The 22,469-nt window shown below is 39.2% G+C and overlaps 2 protein-coding genes and 2 non-coding genes across 6 annotated transcripts in view; 2 read left to right on the forward strand and 2 right to left on the reverse strand.

Annotated features, from left to right (window-relative positions):
- The window catches only part of atxn7l1 (ataxin 7-like 1), a 31,226-nt gene extending 22,932 nt beyond the window's left edge, over positions 1-8,294 (reverse strand). Inside the window, exons 1-2 of one of the 2 annotated variants that reach the window (XM_085386456.1) lie at positions 8,179-8,294; positions 7,640-7,714 (exon numbers count right to left, since the gene is read on the reverse strand). In XM_085386456.1, the coding sequence (XP_085242582.1) occupies positions 7,640-7,714; positions 8,179-8,275 (172 nt within the window). In that variant the 5' untranslated portion in view covers positions 8,276-8,294. Of the gene's footprint in view, positions 1-7,639; positions 7,715-8,178 lie in introns of those variants that run through there. The other variant, XM_085386455.1, reaches the window with a different exon arrangement.
- Positions 8,295-11,391: 3,097 nt separating this feature from the next.
- sypl1 (synaptophysin-like 1) lies at positions 11,392-22,014 on the reverse strand. Of its 2 annotated transcripts, XM_085386912.1 has the most exons (6): positions 21,916-22,014; positions 21,202-21,389; positions 13,828-13,946; positions 13,529-13,733; positions 13,241-13,432; positions 11,392-12,941 (listed from the first exon to the last, which is right to left on the reverse strand). In XM_085386912.1, exons 2-6 carry the CDS (start codon positions 21,271-21,273, stop codon positions 12,810-12,812), a joined length of 720 nt encoding a protein of 239 aa, XP_085243038.1. In that variant the 5' UTR covers positions 21,274-21,389; positions 21,916-22,014; the 3' UTR covers positions 11,392-12,809. The 2 variants fall into 2 exon arrangements, with proteins under 2 accessions (XP_085243038.1, XP_085243037.1); XM_085386911.1 differs by having other exon boundaries at positions 21,202-21,996.
- Positions 16,153-16,264, forward strand: trnal-caa (transfer RNA leucine (anticodon CAA)). Its single transcript has 2 exons — positions 16,153-16,190; positions 16,219-16,264. It is a non-coding gene; the product is annotated as a tRNA-Leu (tRNA).
- On the forward strand, positions 16,972-17,082 carry trnal-caa (transfer RNA leucine (anticodon CAA)). The gene is made up of 2 exons: positions 16,972-17,009; positions 17,037-17,082. It is a non-coding gene; the product is annotated as a tRNA-Leu (tRNA).
- Positions 22,015-22,469: the final 455 nt, after the last annotated feature.

Genomic DNA, 22,469 nt, shown 5'->3' on the forward strand with positions numbered 1-22,469 from the left:
CAACCACCAAACAGCTAAAACAGTCAATGAGAGCAGGTACACGGATTCTGCACAAAGACGTAAACACAAAGCGCGGACCCGCCGAAACATCAGAATCAGTGAGATGTCGCCTTTCTCACCCGACGGCACGGACACGAGCTGAGAGCCGACAGCTCGCTGATTCTGATGTTTCGGCGGGTCCGCTGTTTACGCCCTTTTTGCGCTGATTCTGAAGCTGCAGGTTTTATCTCTCTCCAAACAATATTGACTAAACCAGCAGCAAAAGAAGCAGCAAACTACGCTTCACATAAACATCGTCATGAATTCCCTCTTACCTTTGCTGTTTTGCTGCCACCACGATAAAAATCACACTACATGCACAGCTCTCTCTCTCGCTCTCTCTCAGTGTACTTCAAGAACAGTTTCCCGTCTAATAATCTTTTTTTTGCATTATTCGCTTGCTTGTTACGCACAACTCCGTTCTTACAGCGCTGTCGGACGCTGTTTTTTTCCTTTTACTTGCTTCCGAAAAGAAAGCCTCATGTCTGCCGTTCAATACGCTACTGAACAAGTTTAAACTTTTTAAAATTATGCAAAATTGCAAAACGCTTAGCTATGTCTGTAATAAAACCTCTGTAACGTTGCTCTGCTTCACTTCAGCAGCATCAGGTAATGTTCATATGTTCATTAATAGTTTTCTTTCGTTTTCGATCTACTACAGAATATTTTTATAAAATCGCAGGCCAGGAAAATCACCTTCATGTTTTTCTGTGTTTTATCCTCAGCTACTTTGACACAAAGGCATCTGCTGTGATGCTTACACCTTTGATAATGTGTCAGCTTTCTTTTTATAGATATAAAAATATAGAAATGTACTGATGCATGATCTGAATTATAATATTTCTGACTGTCTGAGGCAAAATTTCCACGATTCAAATTGAATCGAATCAAATCGAATCGAATCAAATTGAATCGTGGATCGAATCGATTCTAGAAATGAGTGACGATACCCAGCCCTACTTAATACATATCAGAGTCTGTGTGTGTGTGTGTGTGTGTGCGAGAGATGTATAAAAGACAAGGTTATTTAAGGTCACGGAAGGCCATATTATACACTATATGTTATGTGCAGGTGGTGCATGTGGGTTTCATTGCTGGCTAGTGTCACATTCTTCCTCGCCCTGAATGTTGCAATTATATTATTATGTTAAACATATACATGCATTTTTGCTTAAAGAGTCTCTGATGAACTTTGTTACTACCAGATGACACGTACAGGCTATGCTAACCACAGGCCTCTAGCAGGCCTGTGCTTCCTTTAACCGGTTTGCACTTGTTTGGTTTCAGAATCGTGCCAGTCGTTTTAAGATAAGATAAAGTCCCACACGTGAGACATTTTTTGGTCACGGCAGAAAGTACAAGTTAAGAGCAGTAAAAATTAAAGAAAAAAGAAAAAAAAAAACAATAGAATAGAATAAGACAAGATAGAATAAAATACTTTGTTATATTGGGAAATTGCACTTGATACTATTACACATCAGGGAGACAGGGAAAGTTATCACTGTGTAGATATGTCTGTGAAGGTTCATTGTGTAGAGTTTGTGTTTAGAACCTACTGTCGCTCACTTAAGACTATACTTTTAAGCACAGACTCGCACACAAAGGAGGAGCTTATGTTTAATTCAGCAAGACAAAACCTCAAGAGACAAATGAGCTGGGGCTAATGGTGGTTCAAACATGGAACGCACATTACAGAACTAATGGGCCAGGCTAGTCTTTGTTGGATACAGGCTATATGCTACAGTTGATAAGAAAAAATAATTCAACTCTGCAGCCTAAAAATTAGAGCTTGAAGCAGTACTCACTTTATTTTAAATGTTAGCAGCAGCAAAAATCTTTGTACACAGTGCACAAATCCCCTGGCACTATTGTATATAATCACTCCTATACCGATACCAATGCAGATGTTTGAATACCCAATACTGATAACCAATATATTTTTTTATTTATTCTTATTGTTATTTATACCCTGCTTTAGCTCTCCAACACACAATGCTTGAACATTTATCCCACAGATAATTAATGCAAATTACATCTAGGACACATATATTACTGACTAATGCGAAACCTTTGTGACCTTTCCAGTTTGGCTTATCTATTTGTGGTTAAGTCAGTTCGCAAATGATGTGGTGTCTTTATTTCTGAGGTGAAACGCCAGTAAATGTGAAAAAAGTTACACGGGGCCCAGACTCATGTTGCTCAGTAATACACAGCAAAACAAAAGCATGGCTATTGCTATTAGGTCTGAGACTGAAAAATACTATGCTCAGAAATGAACTCCCCAGAACATGTCAGCCAAGCCTCATTTAAAAACTTGTTTGACGCTAATAAAAACAATTTAGTTCCATTACCGAAGCCCAAAAAAACTAAAAAGATTTTTAGAGTCACTTTTGGCTTGAGTATGACTTTTCATTCTGTCATTTGTGGTGCAGAACACGTCACTCTGGTGACTGACGGTGCCTCTGTGCATTTGCATAAAAGGTCATTACTCAGTAGGTTAACATACAACATACTGAGGCTGTCATTAAGTGATTACTTCAGAGTAATCACTTAATGCTTGAAATGCTTAATAGTCACTGGGAAGCATATTTGGTGATAAAGCAGAATGAAAGCTAGGATATTGTACTATTAAGCAAATAAAACTGACCATAAATTCCAAGCAATGTCTATTCAATCTGATGAGCACTGCAATGGAAAACAGCTCCACATCTGTTGCTCAACAGTTGCAGTAAAGTAGTCGGCAGATGCTTTGAACAAGCCCATCTGGAAGAGGAGAATATTTCCCACACACAAATCGAACCATTGCTCTTGGATTTAGGCCACAATTCAAACTCTCTTCTTCTAATGTTTGACAAACAAAGAACTCCATTTCATTCACCAACAAATAAATTATACTGTTTGCTTTTTCAAAGAATTGCTTGATTGATACCACAGTATGTTAACAGGCCAGCGGTTCTGTGTGGAAAAGCAACCTTTAAATAATGTGAGTGCTGTCAACACATTGATACGAGGTAAAAATGTAATATAAGCAACTGAAGTGAACCGTTTTTTGTTTACAAGTTGATCAGCACAGTTCGTGTCTTTCCTGTGATCATTTTCGGAGGAAATGAGCACACGCTCTCATTATTAGGAAACTTTTGCCAAGACAACGTAAAACTATGACTCGATTTTTGTTTTCTGGCATTTCGCAAATTCCAATGTATAGAGCAACATCAAAAAACAGAGCACTTTAAAAAAAGAAAACAACAACAAAAAGGAAGTAATTCCCTCTGCAACTGCCAAGTCAAATGCAAACTATGTGCATATTTCTTCAGTCTGAATTATGTCTGTGTGAGTGTGTGCCAACTGCCACAGTCTGCCAAATGACTGACAGGCCAAAAAAGCAGACTCCAAAAACATCACTCAGTAGTGAATGAGTATGTTTCGCGCAACTGAAGTGATCCATCATTAGTCAGTGATCAGTAAAGCTAATCAGTTTACTATTGCAAAATGAGTGTATGGAAAGAATCCTACACAATATTCATTTAAAAAAATCAAAAACAAAACAAAAGTGGTTACTAAGGAAGGGTTGGTTGACTAACAAAGTATTAAGGCAACTGTAACAAGCAGCAACTCTGCTCTGTGGATAAATCAATTAACTTATCTCTGGATCGCGTTTCCATTTTGCACCATTACCATTCCAGAGGCGGCAATGTGCGAGATTGACAAATTCAGCTTAAGTTGTTCTGTGAACAGCCTCACCAGATAATTATTGCTCCGGCACCAAAAGCTCTGATAGTATAAACAAACTGACTAGCGTTGGCAGGCAGCTAATGTTGCAGAACTTAGTCTGCACACACGCACACCCGTACAGCCAAATTCACCTCTTTTAAAAATGTCCCAGATACAAAGTTCAACATGCTGGTTAAACATTTGATTGGTGCCAACAATAAAACTGTAAAGACATAATGTCACGAAAAGTGTTTACAAATGAGCTGTGGAAAGGTTAAGTAGTAGTTTTAAACATTTTATGATTGCAACGCTACTGAAAGCCACTTCTACCTAACGGTACAGTTTAATTCAGACCATTCCTTTCGAAATTATGTGAACATTAAAAAAGTCTGGTTTAATGTAAGAGTAGGGTTGATGGTTTTACTAGAAAATCAATGTTGCCAGAGTGTATTTACAATTTACCATCCAGACTAAAACTTTAACATTTTCTAATAAAGAACAGAGGAATCAAAGTTTTTCACTTGTTTCTTTTGTGCTTACAGACTTTCATTTTGATGATGCTTCTAATCCATGGTGTTTTTTAAAGGTTATATCTCAATCTCAAGGTTAATTTTTATAGTTAATCAATGATTTATTTTCAGTTTTCCTCTGAAATTATTAAAACCTTTATTTCTGGTTAAATATAGACTTTTTAATATTTTTGTCTTTATAAATAACATTTGCAAGCATATTTGAGCATACATCGTGTCTGTGCAATCCGGGTATGACAGGATAATAGTCCAAGGAGCTATCATTCAGTTTTCCAAAACTTTTACCACTCAACTAGCTTATACCCTACTTCTATGGCCTTATCAAACCATTTCGCACAAACTAACAACTTCCTGTCTCGGTTTCACAGCCAGTGCTCTTTTAAGGTAAATAAAAGTTCCCTTAAAGGGAATATGTAGTTTCCAGGCACCTCTTTAGTGTGCCTGGCACCAAGTAACCATTTCCTTCAACCATCTGCACTTGGGCTGAGACCTGCTGGCATCCCCAGTTCAGATGAAGCCATAAAACTGGCAGCTAAGTATCGAAGTCTCTTACTATAATACACAAAATCTCTCTGTCTGGTTTTTGTCTGCAAGACACATATCCAAGAATTGATCAACCCAGCTTTTTAATACAAGTACATCCCAGGCCTGAAACTTCTCATCTATATTAGACAATATGGCGTCATCACGATCCTAAAATGACCTATTTGTAGTGTTTATGCACTTATAAGACCTTGTAATACTATCACAACAGTAACATCTAATTCAGCAAATATTGATTATTTTTGATTGTTAGCTTTACAGTATCAGTATTACTATACATCATTAGGCATGACAGCTTCTGAAGTAAAAGTTACAATAAAAGTTACATAAATAAAAACAAATGAATTTATGGTAAAAGGGATTCTAAGGCATGAGAGTCAGTCTAGCCCACAAAAATTAAAAATAAATAAATAAATAAAGTAAATTAAAAAAGAGACCTTTTTAACCAATATTTCATTATATGCTTTTTTCTCAGGCTCATGTTATTGACATTTATTACTAAAAATTAAACAATGGAAATATAAAGCCATAATGAAAAAGGACAAGCAGACCAAATAACGCAGTAGTGTGGGTATGTACTAGTTTATTTCTTTAGTCTCACTGCTTGGTAGGTTTTGTTTGCTTCACAAGTGACCCCTTTGCCCATTTATTAACCTCTTTGCAGGTGTTTAGAAACTGAGTGACTGGACTGAGTTTCTCTTGTACAAAAAGTTTTTTGTTTCCGTTTTATGAACTAAATTCAGAAATTCCTGCACGGCTGTCAGAAACTCCAGCGGCACACTTCGACATGACTCATGGCACACCACTGACCCTTGCAACAGCACATCTGGAAACAACTGTTCTTAAACTGTGACTTACCAAACTTAACTTAAAAGTTTCAAACATCAGAGGAAGCGCCACAGACAATGCACAGTATTTTATCATAGCTTATACAATATCATAAGTCACCCTGTAGGTGAGAATGCTGCAAACAGTGTTCCCATTCCAGGTAGGTTTGGTGAGGGACAATTGTTAAAGCATGCTTACAGAGATGCTAAATCATAATACAGTGTAATCAATCATTTTTTATAGCAATGAATACAGTCAAAGAACAGCTACATTCACTAAATTGTCACCCAAAGCATTGCCATAATAATGTCATGTTTTAGGCGAATCCCATTTCGAATAAAGTGAGTAGTAAACTGCTATTTCAAGATGAAGGACAGCAGAGGCTGCTGGACTAATAAAACTAAGCTGATTTTGGTTGGCATTAACTCCACTGCACACAGGGAGTGAAAGAGAGACAAAAGAGACAACCATAATGACCTGCACCACACATCAGTCACTGCCAAACTGGCCTCCGTATTTAGAAATGTGCACACATGCAGATGAAGTCAAGTGGGTTAACACATAATATATGAATCAATGATGAATCACTTAGTAGTTGATGCAAATTCACAAATAAAACATTAAAGCAATGTTTCCCTGTGTTTGTGAGGCTCGTGAGACTTGTGAGGCTCGTGAGCGTGTGTCTGCATATCACTCTCAGCAGCACTCAGTGTCATGTTGCCAACAGACCAGCAATTCTGGAAACACCGCTCTAGTCTGGCTCTGAGAGAGGGGAAGAGGAGGCATGTGAGAGTGTGTTTGATAGAGTGTGTGTTTGATAGAGTGTGTGTGTGTGTGTGTGTGTGTGTGTGTGTGTGTGTGTGTGGGGGGGGGGGGGGGGGGGGGGGAGGGGGCTTTTGGTATTTGACCAGTGAGACTGAGAAGAGTTTCCCCGGCTCTGCATGTGCGTCAGTGTGCTCCTACGAGGGCTACAGCACGCTTAACCTCTCAGGGATGACTCAACTGTGTTAGTGTGCAGCGCGTGCTCCCATGGGTATTTATACATGGTGAGGTGTGAAGGAAGCCCTTTGGCTCTGTCCCTAAGGAGGGTAGCAGGGAGGCACATACTGCCTGCTCAGGGGCACGCTCTTCACATGCACAAAACCGACGGCTGCACACAAGCTAAGCCAATCTAACAGATTATGAGTCACTGATTGAAACCATCACCCTCCAACACATAGATACAAATACAACAAATAATAGCCCATCACATTCAAGCATAGTTGTTTGCTGTTGATGGTTTAGGCAGTGTAAATATGTGACACAGGAAGCAAAAAATATTGATCCTATAATTTGCTATAGCTTTGCCAAGACTCTATAGATCACTTAGCAGTTTTTCAATTATATACCTTCCATAATGTTTCAATTAAAAGCTCTACAAAGACATCATCAATGCAGTCTCTTCTTTTGCCTTGTTTGGGGTAAGAATATCTGATGATGGAAGATCCAGAACAACATAGTAGATTCCATTTAATTCCCTACTTTAAGGATTTCACAATTTTAGTCTATTTCAAAGTTAGAAATCGAACAAATGTGTTTATGGCTTCTCAAATCTGCAGATTTAAGCCTTTTCTTGTATTATATGCAAGTAAACAAGACTCCCCTTGCTTCTAAACTATATGTCAGTTTCAGTTAAATATCTAAATATATCTTCTTGGTCTCTAATAAATTTGTGTCGGTATTTTTTCATAATTCGAACCTTTTATTTTGAAGCGATTAATCGATCAAAGTAGAGAAAAAAATCTTTTTCAGTCCCAGATTACTGTAAAACACACCTGCAATCAGAAAAACACACACACGACCTGTAAATATAAAGTACAGCAGCAGCCATGCAAGATAAATAAGATTTCTGAGAGAAGTGGTCAAAGATGGCACCATTAATGCTCCACAGCATGTGCAACAAAACAATAACAAACAACCACCGTATCTAGTAGTCTAACTTCCCTTACCTTCTCTGCGGAGCTTCACGGCTTCACCAAGGCAGTAAAGCTCTTTCTCGCTGTTATCCAAGGACGGGTCTGCGTCTGAACAAACAAAACAAGCACTTAGAAACACGCAGGGGCTTTCAGGAAACTTTGGGGGGCCCATGCGTGGAGCCCTACTGCCGCTCCTCCTGCTCCGGGGCTGGCTACCACCAGAGGATAGCATTAGCTTGCTAGCGCCTACGCTGGCTTCCTAAATCAAGTGGAGCTGTCAAAGCTAACAAACTTACAGCTGGACAGTTGGGGGATAGCATTACTGCACGCGACAACGACACAAACTCCGAGCGGTAACCGATAGCTTTGCTCGCGCGCATTTGTGCACGACTGTTAAAGCAACACATCAATATTGCATTTCGTAGTAATATTATGACAGTTACTTTGCTGCGCTCTGACAGACACCCTGCATGGTGGAGGAGCTTACTCAACTCAATCACAGACAGTTGGACCACGCACTTCCCGACAGTTTGTCCGCAAAAATAACAACGCTACCCGTCGTGCGAACTTACAGTCAACAAAACGTAATTTAGCCGCACTGACGAAGGAAGACCAAGGCTCGCAAAGGAATGTATCCGGACTTGGTATTTGGCGATCCAGTGTCGCCATTGCTCTTCCTTCTTGTTGCTTTGCTGAGAGCCGTTTTTTTCTGCCTCTCCTTCGCACGCAGCAGGCGAAAAACGAAAGAACGAGATATGCTGACGTCGTTCTCGTCAGGCTTCGGCGTTGTCCGGCAACTATCGGCGGGGGCGGTTGAGGGGCTGAAAGACAGGTACAGTATGGTTATTCACGAGTTCAAAAGTTCAGCATAGTTCAGGTAAAGCCAAAAACCCATCATCACCATTTCCATAATTTAAATATTACACTAGGCTTCGTTATAAATAAATAAATGCCTTTTTTTTAAAAGTATTTTTGCAATAGCATGTTTTAGTAATATTTGCCCTTCAAAAAGCTAAGAAAAACTATCTTCATGGGGGGAAAATATTAGAAATTACCTCGATGTATTCAGCCAATACTGCTAAATTTAAAAATCTATATTTTTAAAGTCCACCTGTCTCTCTACAGTGTTGTGAAAAGTACTCATTATGTCTGAGGTTGTCACGTTTACATGTTTCAGACAATCAAACTAAGTTAATATCAGACAATTTTTGAATATTGATATCATTTATTACAGCAGAAAAGCTATATACACAATTATTATTCAACAATTAGAAATAGACTGGGCAAAAATGACATCATGGGAGAGTTCCAAGGAGAAAACAACTGCTGAGCAAGAAGAACACAAAAAACTCTTGATAATCCCCAAGACAGCATTTCATAAAAATAACATCTCACCAAAAGGCAAAAATGGTGTTGGCAGTGTGATGGAAGTTTTTGGAGTCAAAAGTCGATTAAAATGCAGATATAAATGCTTTTCTGTGACCTTAAACAAGCTGTCCAAGTCTCATTGGCAGTTATCACAAATACTTGACTGGAGTACTTGCTGCCATGGGTGGCACAACCAGTTATTAGGTTTATGGGCCAATTACGTTTTCACTCAGGGCCTAGTAGGTTTGGATTAAAAGCTGCAAACTAAAATTAAATTAAAAGCTGAATTTTACTCAGGTTATCTTTGTCTAATATTACGATGATGTCTGGGGAAAGATCCTTGGTCTTAGTTTATTGGAGGGACAGCTCAGGTTGAGTGGTTTGGGGACAAAGTTAGGGAGGCAAGTTGAAATGGTTTGGAGATGTCGAGAGGAGGGGTGGTGGATATATTCATATATTCAGCCAAGGATGTTGAATATGGAGCTGAAAGGCAGATGGAAAAGAGGAAGACCTCAGAAAAGATTCATGCGAGAAGAGGATGCTAGGGATAGGGCCAGATGGAGGAAGATGATCTGCTGCTATGGTGAACCCTGAAGTGAGCAACCAAAAGAAGAAGAAGAAGAAATCTTTTTATGTTTTATCTCCATTCATTATTTATCCTCATCTTCTCTGAAACACAGTGAACATGTCAGGAACCTTGGCATTATTTCTGGACATTGAATTCAGTTTTGACGATCATATCAATAGGATTGCTACAACTAATGTCTATCACTTAAAATCTATATCTATGGTTAAAAAATTCTTACCTCAAACTGACTCTGAGAAATTGCTTTCATATCAAGCAGGTTCAATTATTGTAATGCTCTCTCCAAATCATTCATAGGATGATTTCAGCTCATTCAAAATGAAAAATTTGACTACACTACCCAGTAATCAAGTTACATCATTTATTCCAGTTCAATATAGAGTTACCTTTGAAATCCTTTGATTAGTTCACAAAGCTCTCAATGCTTTCACCCTCAATTATATACCCGAACACTAATAGCTCAATACAATAGGCTTGTGCAGGTTGAGCTCATGGCATTACAATGACCTCTTGTGGTTAAAAAGAGAAGCTGCATTCACTGTGCAAAGAAGTACCAAACAATCGACTGGTGTACTTTTAAAACATTAATAATATCTTCTGAAGTAAATCATGTTTTTACTTATAAATGATTTTGGATGATCTCAGAGATGAGGTGCTCTTTGTGAGTTTATTTTAAGGTGTGTGTATATATATATATATATATATATATATATATATATATATATATATATATACATACACACACACACACACATTTTTTGCCAAAGAAAAATAAATCACGATTGTGTCCCTTTTCTCACAATATGTTTGTCGTTTCCAGTATGACAGCGATGATTAGGGATTAAGTACTCTCTGTTACACTTCCACTCCCACTTGATTGCAAATCGGTCTTGTGTTCTGAAACCTGAACAGAACAAATGGATTCAGATCACACACAACATACAGTCATCTTTTTAGGCAAATCAGAGGGGGCGTGAGAAAGACAGAGAATGGCGGAGATTACAAGGAAATGACAGCTCAGAAATGAGGGCAAGGAAATTGACTTGATTAGTTTACGCTGATGTGTCAATCAGATGAGATACAGACACAAGCACCGAGTCTGTGCATTCTTACATTATAATCTGTGCTTAAACACAATCCTTCCTGTCTTGCTTCCTGACACACACACACAAAAGATGACTCAGTCACAGTGTTGTGTTTATTTCCCCACATCGAGGTCCAACGGCCGATCAGAAGGTCACAGGACAATATAGGAAACACAGAGTGCTATTTTTACACTCAGCAGAGGACACGCTACTGGTTTTGTGTTACATGCTACTGGTTTTGTGGGGGGGGGGGGGGGTTTCTTATATAACAAAAACTTTAGTGACACAAAAGTGAAATAGTTCTTTTATTTTAAAAGGCTTCTCTTGTGGGAATGAATGTAGGCTTGCATTCATACAAAGACTAAAAGAAACGTCCTCATTTTTTTGTTTTTTTATTGGAAAAAAGTACATCCAAATTGTGCATGTGACAGAGTGCATTGCATAAGAAAAATTGGCAGGTTAAATGTAAAGGAATCATTAAAAAAAAGAAGAAGCTATAGCTGATTACAGGAGTGCAGTGGCATAACCAGTACACCAGACACTTGCTGTTTCACTGAACTTTAAAGTTAAAGGAATAGAAGGAATGAAACCACCCTACACAGAGACAGTCAAAACACAATAGAAAGGACAAGGAGAAAAAATAATAATAATCAAAAAACACATCTGGATATACTGAAAATGAGAAATGATACAAAAATACGACACAGTACTTAAAACACAATACCAGCTCACCATTTGGTCTGGGGAAAAAAAACCAAAACAACTATGGAGAACAGGATGGACTAGTTTAAACAACGGCACAATAACAGGCTTAAAAATCACATAAGAGATATGTAGGAAGCTTAAACCAGGATAAAAGAAAATAGCGCTTTGGCTGAATATTTTCGCTGCAAAAAGTGATGAAATTAACAAGAAAGTTGAAAATGCTTTAACTGGTACCTTTGAAGAAAAGTGTGACTGCACTGCATTTGGATTAAAGAAAGCAACTCTCAAGTATTCTTCATGGATTTATGCTCACAGTGCTTAAAGAGACAATTCACATCAAAAATCAAATTTACATATTTGCTTAGCTGACTGACACCGTGACAGGATGTAAACAGACAGGTTGTGCCCTGTTTGTTGGACACATGGTAGTACGCCTGGGGAAAAAAATGTATATTTGATTTTGAGGGTGAATTGTTCCTTTAATGCAACATTGATAAAATCACACAAGCACCTCATCAGTGCAAAATAAAAAGGTCCTAGACTACAGTTATTTTAACCTTGGAAATAAACTAGGTCAGGCTGCTTGCCTGTTTTTTACAAAGAAAAATCCGTAAGGATAAATGGTTGGCATGAGTCGAGTTTCATAGAGACTTCAGTGATTCCCTCTTTCTGACACTAGATGGTATGAGGGAGTCAGTTAACTGATGTAAAAGAAATGGTTTTGGAATGAGGCATATCTTTTTAATCTACAAATATTTTTGAAAAATGTGCAAATACAAGGCAAAATGTATATTACATTTTGCAATATCGATCACACTCACTTTTGTAAATAAACACATTTAGTTACGGTTAACAAGGAGTCATAAAATGTGCTTTTCACACTGCCCTTAAAGCAGATGATCTTAGATCTTAGAAAATAAAATGTCCAAGTGTGGTGTCACAGAGAAAGGGCTGAGCACCTTATGTTCATCTGTGTAAAAATAAGTGTAATAAACCTCATAAACTCCAATACTTCTATGAAGACCAAATCAGGTCATAGGATTCGATCAGCGGCGCATTTAAAAGGATTTGGCATGCTTGTTGCATTGGTGCTGCTATTGTGTGTGGATGGCTTCTTGTCTACCACCTGATACCACATCAGGTCATATTGGGTTACAAAACACCAATGCAAATCTGTACTGCTGCAAAACTTAACTGCAGTCAGCAGTTTAATATGAGCTACCCATTGATCCTTCACTTTGTGTGTCTTCATCACTTTCACAGAGTATTTGTGTGTGTGTGTTTATGTGTTAAAATCTCTTCATTTCTCCACGTGTACTTAACATGCACGCATACTTTTTGTATGTGTATGTGTGTGTATGTGTATGTGTGTGCGTGCGTGCACTTAAGGGTGATTTTCTGTATGTGGCATGTGCATGTTTTCTGTGTTTTGTACTGAGTCTTTGTGTGTATCTGTATGTTAGATTGGCGCAGGGACCTGGTGCCTTCCTGGTCCAGGTTGGGATGAAAATTTCCGGGAGTGCCAGCGAGTCTCTTTGTACACAAACCAAGCATTGAACGCCCACACAAGCATGTTAAGGTAGCCAAACACCTGGATAATATAGACAAAAAAATAATCATTAGAAATATTTTTTTTATATCAATGCAATATTTAGTAATGTTAAAACCAATATTTTTTTAGCTTTCAAACACACAAAGCAGAAACAGATTTCCCGAACATTTGTTGCCATTCCAAACATGCCCTCTGGTGGACAAATGATGAAACATCAATCAAAGGTGCTGCTCCTGTCTATTCTATGCTTTACACATTTTCATTTATTGGCACTTATAAATGCTGATAATCATATATCAGCAAACAGTTAATATCAGCTGATTATTATTTCATCTCACCACAGATATATTGAGGGTCCGCATGTTAGCAAACTCCGTGACCTCACAGGTGATGTTGCTACCCTTACAGAGTGCCAGCGTGCCACTGATGCCTTCAGTGTCTGTGGCACTCTTTACATTCTGCAGGCCTTTAGCCCAGGCGGATGAACACACCAGCCACAGGAAAACCAGGATCGCTGTGATCACAAAGTCCTGGAGAGGAGGGTAAATACATGAACAATTTCAATACATTTCAAATCAGGCCTTGCATCAACTGGGACAATTACAGGAGGCAAGATCAAGACTCACAAAAATGGGTCCAAAGTCAGAGTCCTTGTAGACGTGCATGTAGCCTAAATACACCAGCAGAGCTGCCATGCTGTAAAGGAAGCAGACAATGCCAACACCTACAAAGAACTCCGCCGAGGAGGCCGAGTCTCCCATCATGTGTGTTGTAGTGACAGAGTGGTTACAAAGAGTCGTATTTTTATCAATGAGCGGGAACTGGCTTAACCTGGGAATGATACAGAATAGACAGAATAAATGGGTAATTTCTTATATAATTAACTTAAACTGTACGTGAAAATTAAATATGTTGAAATGCTCACCTAAATGGGTATTGATACATGGCATTGAGAGTTTCATTACTGCCATCGCCACAGAGGATAGATATGACGTTCTTCCCTGAAAATCCACCGCAGCAGCCAAAAGCAAATATGGCTGTGAGCTGTTTGGACAGTAAGAAGATAGTGGCATGAGAAAAAAGTTATTAATAACATCAAAACCAGGAAAGCATAGGCTCTGGAGAATTTCTAAGTGGTGGGATTATGATCAGCATGTTCAATATAAAGAATTGCCTGAAAAAATACAACAACTGAGCAATTTTTACAGGATCATAAAAGAAGAGTTTCAAGAATTTGAAAGAGAGGATCAAATATTGGGTCAGTGACTTTCTATTTGCCATTGAAAAAAGATACAGAAAAAAACATCACAGCACAAATCAAGTATTTCCTTTAAAGAACCACATCATTTTTTCAAAACGTAAAAATGTGACTTGCATGGTTTCACTAATCCTTCCACTCAGCTCTTAAATTCTTTCTTGCAGAAAAGCATCTGATTCAGCCTGCTGACCATGTGACACTAATGCTCCCCTTTAAACCAACACAAACAGAATTCTTTTAGTGAGGGTGGCTGCCACTCAGCTCAACCTTTAAACAAGGTTAACCAGTGATAATAGAAATCACTGAGCAGCATGATGGGTAACAATGATTTCAAGTGAAAATAGGCACCATGTGTCGTGGAAAGCTTCGTATTTCAGTGCAATAAATAAATAGCTCTTAGATTTATGACTTTTAGATTTTTGACTGCCCTGTGACCACTAATGTTGCATTTAACAGTTAATATGGTGAAGATCACAGCAAATAGAGGCTTCCATGTTTGCACATCTAGCAGACATGCTGCAACGATATGCAATAGTAACTTACATTTGGAATTCTGTATCTGGCTACACGGTAATCTTGAAGTAAAGTTCAATTTCCTTTTTCCTCTGTTTTGGTCTCCACCGACTATTTATGGAAATCTGTGGGTCTTTCTTTGGCTAATAAATATTACACTAAAATTATTATCTAGTTACTAACTTTGCTTGTCTCTTGTGGTAATCTTATATGCAACCATATTTTTGTCCTAAGCTACTTTAAACTATCTCTTGGGAATGCCTTGGTGTCCCCCTGGAAGAGCTGGAGGTGGCAGAGCATTGGGGTGTCTGGGTACTTCTGATTAGGCTGCTGCCCCCACAAGAAGGATGATTTTGTAAAAGGCTGTACATAAATGATGACAGTGGCTTTTCATGTCTTTAAAAAAAGGGTAATTGAGGAAGCATTTATTTACTCAAATGCTAGTTTCCAGCCTTTTCAAATACAGGACAATGTTAATTCTGTAAGTGCAGTCCCATTGGGTGCGAAATAGGAGATAAAGCAGGGTAGAGTGTTTTTTAGTTACAGTGGTCCCTTGCTATAATGCGGTTCATCTTTCGCGGTCTCGCTGTTTCACAGATTTATTTTTTTTTGGTGCAATTTTTGCACGTTTTTTTTTCTTTCAGCGCATTGTGTTCTGTGTCCTGATTGGCTGTAGACCATTGTCAATCAATCTCGTGCCGTGTCTCCTGTACAGTACAGAATGCGTTCAGTTTGTCAAGTTGACATAAATCTTTGATCGCTAGTAGTTTGACTCTGAAGAGCTGTACTGTATGTTTGTAACTTTTCTCCCCAACGAACACAACAATGTCGACGAAATGTTTTGCACCCTCAAAGGCAACCGCGGGTGCCTTTGGTTACATTCTATAATACTGGACTTATTTTTTTAATTAAACAACTACAATAGAATGATACACAAAAGCCTGCTGCTTCAGGTATGCAACTCACTCTTTGATCTCTTTTATACCATGTTTTCAAACCCTTTAAATCCATAATTTAGTCCAGATGAGTTTGCAAGCAGGAGGCATAGTACCATTAGCTAAACTAAACTGAGACCAGTGTTGTAACATTGCTTCACAGCCCAGCTAGCTCATATGGCAGAGCATGAGACTCTTAATCTCGGGGTCATGGGTTCAAGCCCCATGTTTAAATAATTGAGTGACAAAGAAAGGGAAGAATTAGTTCTTGCTTCCACTATGAGACTCAAAGCTATGTTGCTGTCAGGCAGTTTATCACTATGTTGATATTTTTCTATGACTATAATGAGAGAATGAATTGGAATGGAATGAATGGAATAAATTCTAGCTGACAAAGACAGGCATGTCAACATTTCCATTTTCCCTCAATCACGTTTCGTATTGATCATCAATACAACCCCAGAAGAGAGAAGGGCTAAAGTTAGAATTGTTTGCTTGTTTTTGTAATGTCAATCTTGACTTAGATGACACCGTCAGCTAGCTTGTCAGGATGGCCGAGCGGTCTAGGGCGCCAGACTCAAGGATAGATACCGTCCACAAAAAAAGGGACTTCTGGTCTCCAAATGGAGGCGTGGGTTCAAATCCCACTCCTGACAAAATTTTTACTCTCCAATTTCAATCAAGCTGTTTGATTACAACTCATGGAATGATTGACTCTTCTTAAAATGAATCATCAGCTCCTTTGTTTCATGGAGTTTGAGAGGTTTTCTGTCCACCACAATGCAACAATGTTGATTTCCTCCTGAAGATGGAGGCGTAGTCTGCAAACATCAACACAGGTTTCTTTCCATGTCTGTGAAAGCAGTCAAGGGTGCACAGAGTGAACAGGAAGAGGGCTGAGCATACAACCCTGAGGGGGTGGAGGAGGTTTAACTGCCTGTGCAAACTGTCTGAAGTCTGTTTGTGAAGACATCCAACTGCAAAGTGTGATACTTAACTAGAATGTGCCACTTATTTCCATGGAGAAACATGGACGAATGCTTAGCTAAAATCAGCAAAAGGATTTTTGGAGGGAAATGGCATACTCTGTGAATTTGTTGAGTTTTGAATGAAAACGGAGCCCAGCTTCTGTAAATATGTAGGCACAGTAGTTTCTGATTTCAATCTGTTCAGTGATTCTGAGTCTTATTCATTTTATATCCCTGCTACAGAAAACTGACCATAATTAGAAAGGATAGAGAATAATGTTAGATTAACTCTTATACCAGCCCTCTACATCCTTAGTCACAGCAAAGTGAAAAATACATTGAGATTGTGCAAGTCTTTAGGTGTAGTTGTGATGTCATGAGTCCTTTTGACAGCTGTCAGGATGGCCGAGTGGTCTAAGGCGCCAGACTCAAGGATTCACTCCTTCCTCATGAAAGGGACTTCTGGTCTCCAAATGGAGGCGTGGGTTCAAATCCCACTCCTGCCATGCCCTTTTTCTTCTCACATTTAATTTACGTTTATAAAACTTTGTGAGTAAAAACATATTAAAAAAGGTTCATCAGCTCTACTAATCTACATCAAATTGCTTTCTTTTAGCTGAAATCAGTAGTCAGATCCTTAGTTTTGTTTTCTGTTAAGCAGTAGGTTGTTTTCTGTGCTCTATACTACAAATTGCTGATTTCCTCCTGATACAAAGTCTCATTATTGTCACTCTGGATGATGTAGTACATAAACCTTCCCAACAGGTTTCTTTTCTGGGTGCCCCATGATTCTCTGAGTGTGCAGTGCCCTCAATTTCTAACTCACATCCACACCTTGCTTGTTTACTGTGAAGTTGCACTAAAATATATAAAATATATATTGCACTAAAATATATTCTAAAATATATTCTAAGTTGCACTAAAATATATTCTATCCGTGCTCTGAACGGATAATTGGAGGTGAGCTTCCCTCCCTCCAAGACATCTACAGGAAGCGGTGCCTGAGGAAAGCGTGGAGGATCATCAAGGACTCCAGTCACCCCAGCCATAAACTGTTCAGACTGCTGAACACGTCATAGACACCTCAGCTTCACTACTGGAACTTCAACATTATGCACTCCACACTGTATATAAATGCCACTTGTTTTGCACATATTCAACTCTGTATATTTTATATATTTTATTATTATTATTATTATTATTATTATTATTATTTTATTTTTTTACTATTTAATTTGTAAAAATGTGTATACACACACACACACACACACACACACACGTAGGAAAATATTTAGTATACACATCCAGAAATGCATACACTATTATATATTGTACATATATTTATTAGTTTCAGGTTGGCCATTCTTGTATTTTGCTCGTTTGTGTTGTTGTGTTTGCACATCTCTGTTGCTTGTGGGGCTCGCACACAAGAATTTCACTCGCATGTGCTGTGCCAGTGTGCCTGCACATGTGATGTGACAATAAAAAAAAAAAAAAAGTGATTTGATTTAAGGGGAGGGATGTTCAGTTTTTTAATGATTTATAGCAGGGGTATGGAACTCCAGGCCTCGAGAGCCAGTGCCCTGCAGGTTTTAGATGTGTCCTTGATACAACACAGCTGATTTAAATGGCTAAACGACCTCCTCAACATGTCTTGAAGTTCTCCAGAGACCTGGTAATGAACTAATCATTTGATTCAGGTGTGTTGACCCAGGGTGAGATCTAAAACCTGCAGGCTCTCGAGGCCTGGAATTCCCTACCCCTGATTTATAGCCTGCATGTATTTAATTAGCATCCCATTTAGTTACAGATGCAGTTTGCTAACCCTCTTGATCATAGATGTTCATCAACATGCTTCCTTGGACTATGAGGATTTTTTTAAATAAATGCTTTTTAAAGACCAAACAATCCATTCGTTTTCTTCCACTTATCAAATTCAGGATAAGCAGATGAAGCTACAGCACTCTGAGAACCCAAAGAAGCAGAACATGACATGAAACAAACTGAGGTTCTTTCCCCCACCATCACCAAATTAATAATACCTGAGATAAAGGTGGATGTGAACTGGCTCTGTATCTCCTTGTACAGGGAGTCTACAGACTGAAGGCCAGGAAGTGGTTTGCATCATGAAAACAAAGAAATGGCCTTTGAGCCCATAGAGAATGTTTCCTTATACAGAAAAACATACAAAAAAATCGGCCCATTTAGGAGGACACACCAACTAAAACCTTTACAATACTTCAAACTCACTTCCTGAATTCTGTTTTGTCAGCAAAACTGTATCACACACGGTCACGCTGCAAAGTGCTTTCAACGGGGGCAGCTGTCCTTTAACGCTTTATGTACACCACAAACCCCCACACCTCTAGACTTCTCTCCAGATGTTTCTCCAGATGTCACTGACTGCCACTTCCTGTTTTTTTTCTCTTTTTTTCTTGGCTAAAATTACATACTTCTCTCAAATTGTCTCTGCCTTTATGAACTACTGCAAGGGCCAGCATAGCCCAAACACACATTGGCATCTTCTTAAAACACTGTGACTCTCTAAAAACTGTGGCAACACAGCAATACCTTATCAGTCCTTAGTCTCCATTTGTTTGGCATCCAAAACATCTGCAAACCCCTCAGTGCCAAATTATGGACATTCCTGAAACTAGAGCTCATAATCGAGCTGTGAGGGAGAATAAACAATCCACACACACAGCACCTATTCATAATACGCAGAAGAAGCTACCATTTATTTGTTTTTTTGTATGTTATAAAAACGACCTGAACTGATAAGGAAAGAGAATTAAGTGCTTGAAGAAGGAGGGGTCTGTACTTTGACAAGCTGTTAAGGAAAGACAAATTTCCCAAAAAGTTAGAAACGTTGGCAGAAAAGCAGTATAATCAGCACTTCATTTCTCACACAGTAGTCGCAGAGCTCTGGTCAGTCTGACCACGAATCCCAAATCCACTTGAGTGTGTGCACGCCTACTCGTGTCACTGTGTTTCCCTCCAGAGGCCCTGCACAAACTGGCTCTCCATATTTAGCCAGAGAAATGTGGTGGAGTCACGAGTCCATAAAGAGAGAAAAAACGCTTTATTATCATTCTTATTAAACAACGATGAGGGAATGGGGGCATCCTTGTAGCGTTTGTTATGCTGAAGACTCCTCCCTGTGTCCTACTGTGTGGGAGATAACATCTTGGGTGGTACGACTGTTCAGGACGTGCCAGATATGAGTACAAATAAAGTGGCATTTGATTCAATAAACAATTTATAAGGGAGATGAATTCTGGATAAAAAACAAAACCTGTTTGATAACCTTCAGTTTTCATGTTACATTAAATTTTGTTCTTAGATCTACTGAACGTGCTATCACCTGAAGGCAGGATACTTTCTGTAGGCTGTCTGTAGGATTGTGTGTTTAAGAGTTTGCGGGGGATGCCCACACACACACACACACACACACACACACACACACACACACACACACACACACACACACACACACACACACACACACACACACACACTAATTCCATGTTAAAAATATCTTTTAGTGGGAAAAATTTGGTTAGGATGTAGTGTTTGTCACAAAAAGTGTATCCATCCATTCTTTGTTGCTTATCAGAGTCTGGATTGTAGAGTCCAAGTCCAGGAAGATGCCCCAGCCAACTCCTTCAGCTCTTCCAGAGATTGGTCAGTGGGGGGGCATTCCAAAGTCAACCAAGAGATGTAATCTTTCCCGCTTGTCCTAGGAGCTCCTCCCAGTAGGACGTGCCCAGAACACCTTTCACAGAATAACCTTCATATTGTGTCCATGTCCTCTCCTGGACTATTAGCACCATCATGTCGGTTAAACCTCTTTATTATTGTGTGAATACCTGCACACGTTTCATCATCTAGCCCCACGTAAATGAGAAATGACTTTGTGTTGTATAAAACCAACACTTTCTGAGTCAGATGACTGAGTGTTACTGTTGCCATAAAGCTCTTCCAGCCTGTGTGTGTTATGAAAAAATAGAACAGCTGAGGGAAAGCGTTGCCGGGCTGGATTCCTGACCCAGTTATGCAGAGAACAACTGATCGCTGGACTTTCCGCAAGAAATCTCCTGCATGTTTAAGTGAGTGTACGTGTAACTGAAACGTTTCAGCCACAAGCAGTCACTCGGAGGTGAATTATTGGTAAAAGATGCATTAATATGTAACTGTGTTGTCTGAAGGGCAGGCAAGTCCAGCTGCACTAATCTGCACCACTTCAGCAGACTTTCTTGTGTCCTAGAAAAATGCTGTACACATTTGTCTAGAGGCCTTACATTATTTCATTCTAACCATATTAGTGCTTTTATCTTATTTCTTCTAGTGTTATAATGAACAACAATTAACCTTACACATATATATACGTTCTTCTTGGCTTAAATTCAAACCTCAACCAATGTTTAATCAAGTTGTAGTCATGCTTTTGAGGCTTAATCTAATAATCTGCTATAACGTTCTAACTAGTGTTTTTCTTTCTTCTGTAGGGAGAAGGGGAAACCCAAGAATCAAGGAAGAACTGGACCTCCCTGTCCTGTGGGTAGGACCCACACTCTCCCTGAAAACTCAGAAAATACGCGTACAATAGTTTGCGTCCAACTTACCCACTCCACCAGTTTGACGAAGCCGAGGGGCTCCTTCAGGGGCGACAGGTTTAGTCGAAATCCGGTCATCATGATTGTGCTTTTCTGATCCAAAATCTTTATCCAGCTGTTTCTAAGCTGTGGATGTTGCTCCAACAAGGGAAGGAAAAGGGGGAGTAGACAGAGTGACGTGGTCTCTACTGCTAACGCTGCAAAAAAAACAGGGAGCAGATTCAGTTTTACAATCCAACTTCTCATCCCACCAAAAAGGAGATCCAGTGTCTCTAGCGTGGAAGATAAAACGTTCCACTCGTTTAATAATCTTTAAAAAAAACAAATATTAATTTGAATGTCCTTATTCGTCATCTTTTTTTTTCTTTTTCTTTTTTTAAATTTCCAGTGTAGATCCGCTCTGCGCTGGTGCTGATGCTCAGATGGAGCGGATACGCGCGTAAAGAGTGCCAAAACTCGCTTTGCCTTTGATCAGAACGCGTGCCGTGTATTTGGTTACAGGAAAATCATGGCTAAAACAAAAGAGAAAACCTTTTTAGTTTGGGGGGGTTTTTTTGTTGTTGAGAGAAGCGTACTTTCCCCCGAGCCAGGTAAAATAAAAAAAAATAAAAACCGCAAAGACAACTTGGAAAACCCTACAGCTGCGAGATAAGTACCGGGGTTTTACCGCAGAAAACCCATGCAAATTCACACCAGGAGGCACGAAAGTTATCGTTAACTCACTTCTGAGTGCCAAAAAGTATCGAAAGTGTCCTATTGGGTTCTCACTGGATCCATTCTCCAAAAAGCTGCCGCCCCTTGCGCCGTTTGCACCAACTGTGCACCGCCCCTTTAGTGCTGACTGGGTCATATGACTCTTAGCAAAGTGCAAGGGAAGAATTCTTGACATTTATTTACTATTAAGGATGCGGTGCAAGGACCAGTTAAAATAAAGGGATATTACGCCACATTTTCCACAGCAAGATTCAAATCTAAGGCGTTCAGCACATGTTTGGAATCACTGGACAAAAGCAATCAATTTCTCATCATATCATATCAAGTGATCTGGGAGGTGACTAGACTCTTGCACCTCATCTCAGATCACTGTTCAGACTTTTAAAAGTAGCGGACCCAGAGTAGCGGTGCGCTTCTAAATAAAGCTGGGGTTTTCGATTTTCTTGGAAGGTTGAATGTCTGACCGGGAAAATTCACGGGATGGGAAAGCGACTGGAACTGTGGTTCCTGAAGTCATTCTCAAGCTATTAGGCTGATATCAGGCAAATATGCTAGATCATAAG

The sequence above is a fragment of the Rhamphochromis longiceps genome, linkage group LG17, assembly GCF_057381845.1.
Source record: "Rhamphochromis longiceps isolate RC_006_pf linkage group LG17, R_longiceps_female_GT1.1, whole genome shotgun sequence".
In the NCBI taxonomy this organism is placed as follows: domain Eukaryota; kingdom Metazoa; phylum Chordata; class Actinopteri; order Cichliformes; family Cichlidae; genus Rhamphochromis; species Rhamphochromis longiceps.